The 1,299-nt window shown below is 39.3% G+C and overlaps 1 protein-coding gene across 1 annotated transcript; it reads left to right on the top strand.

The window, feature by feature from the left end:
• The first annotated feature begins 275 nt into the window (after window positions 1-275).
• LOC117549124 (agouti-signaling protein-like) lies at window positions 276-1,057 on the top strand. Its single transcript, XM_034220745.1, has 3 exons — window positions 276-441; window positions 573-622; window positions 902-1,057. The coding sequence occupies exons 1-3, from the start codon at window positions 276-278 to the stop codon at window positions 1,055-1,057; spliced, it is 372 nt and encodes a 123-aa protein (XP_034076636.1).
• The last annotated feature ends 242 nt before the right edge of the window (window positions 1,058-1,299 follow it).

Genomic DNA, 1,299 nt, shown 5'->3' with positions numbered 1-1,299 from the left:
CTAAACATATTAGTTCAATAAGATGTTTTTGTAGATTTTGTTTGCACATCACCACAACAAATAGGTATGCAGTCATGCAACAACAAACGTATCTATTAAGACATCATGTGAAGGCTAAAGACCAATATCGAAACGTTGATGAGATATTTCAGTGTGGACCAACTGACAGCTTATTTCAAGTGACTAAACCTTGTAGTAAGAGGATCATTTATTCTCACCTTCTTTCCAAAACAACATACATTTAAGTTTCTTTGTGTGTTCTCTTCCAGAGAAAGATGCATGCCTTCCTGCTGCTGAGCTGCTTAGTCCTCGCTGCAACAGATCACTTCCTTGCCTCCGCCCACATGATCCCTGATGAGAGTCTCACCACAAAGAGCGTTGTGTTATTTGACGCTCTGTCTCAAAGCCTTGACATAGCCCCCCCTCCTGTTGTTATTGTAGGTAAGTTTGCAAGTTTAACTGTGATTATTCACTTATATGAAGATAAACTATATATGGACACGCAGATGATGCATTTTTTTTCCCTCTAAAATTCCATGAAAGCACCTTTATTTTCGTATGTCCTTTTTCAGAATTGCCAGAAACAGTGAAGAGGAACAAGAAAACAAAGAAACAAAAAAAGGTATTACCCAAAAAAACAAACCAGACTAAGCTGTGTCACTATTACATTTATATAATTAAATAACTATTTACTTTATACATTTGAAATGTACAGAATCAACTTCTGTGGTAAAAAATCTCTGACAATCTGTCCTTTTTATGCATTGTCACCAAAGCACATACATAATTCCATATTTTATTTTACTCAAAATGTTTCTCTTGTTCTCACTGCAGTACTTTTTTTGTATCTTATTCTAACAGTATGGCGATGTATTGTTGATACTCTCTCCTTCTCTCTCAGAGAAAGAAGAAGCGCCCTCGTCCTCCTGCTGACTGCGTTCCCCTGGGGGGAAGCTGTAAATCTTCAAACAATGTGTGCTGTGATTTCTGTGCTTTCTGCCAGTGTCGGCTCTTCAGAACTGTCTGCTTCTGTCGGATGGGAAACCCAAGCTGCTGAAAAGCCAGCTGCAGACTAATTTAGCTCCAGCTATCAAAGCAAAACGTTATACCAAAGCAAGCCAGTTGAAGTTAACACCATGACAGGTGAATAACTTCTGGGCCTTGGTTTGATAATCTCAGAATCTATAGGCTATCGGTCTGACGACAGGAATTCCGGATCCTGACTTCTTCCATAGTTCGCCAGTCATCATTGACAGTCAGATTAGGACCTTGAGAGTAGGTGTTTTAGGTCCAGACGAC

The sequence above is a fragment of the Gymnodraco acuticeps genome, unplaced genomic scaffold (assembly GCF_902827175.1).
Source record: "Gymnodraco acuticeps unplaced genomic scaffold, fGymAcu1.1, whole genome shotgun sequence".
Lineage (NCBI taxonomy): Eukaryota > Metazoa > Chordata > Actinopteri > Perciformes > Bathydraconidae > Gymnodraco > Gymnodraco acuticeps.
Note: the sequence above shows the minus strand (reverse complement) of the source record. Positions and strands in the feature narration are given on the sequence as shown.

Coding starts and splice junctions, on each gene's coding strand:
- LOC117549124 (XM_034220745.1), top strand. CDS start 276: ATGCATGCCTTCCTGCTGCTGAGCTGCTTAGTCCTCGCTGCAACAGAT. Junction 442..572: donor CCCTCCTGTTGTTATTGTAG/GTAAGTTTGCAA, acceptor GTCCTTTTTCAG/AATTGCCAGAAACAGTGAAG. Junction 623..901: donor AAACAAAGAAACAAAAAAAG/GTATTACCCAAA, acceptor CTTCTCTCTCAG/AGAAAGAAGAAGCGCCCTCG.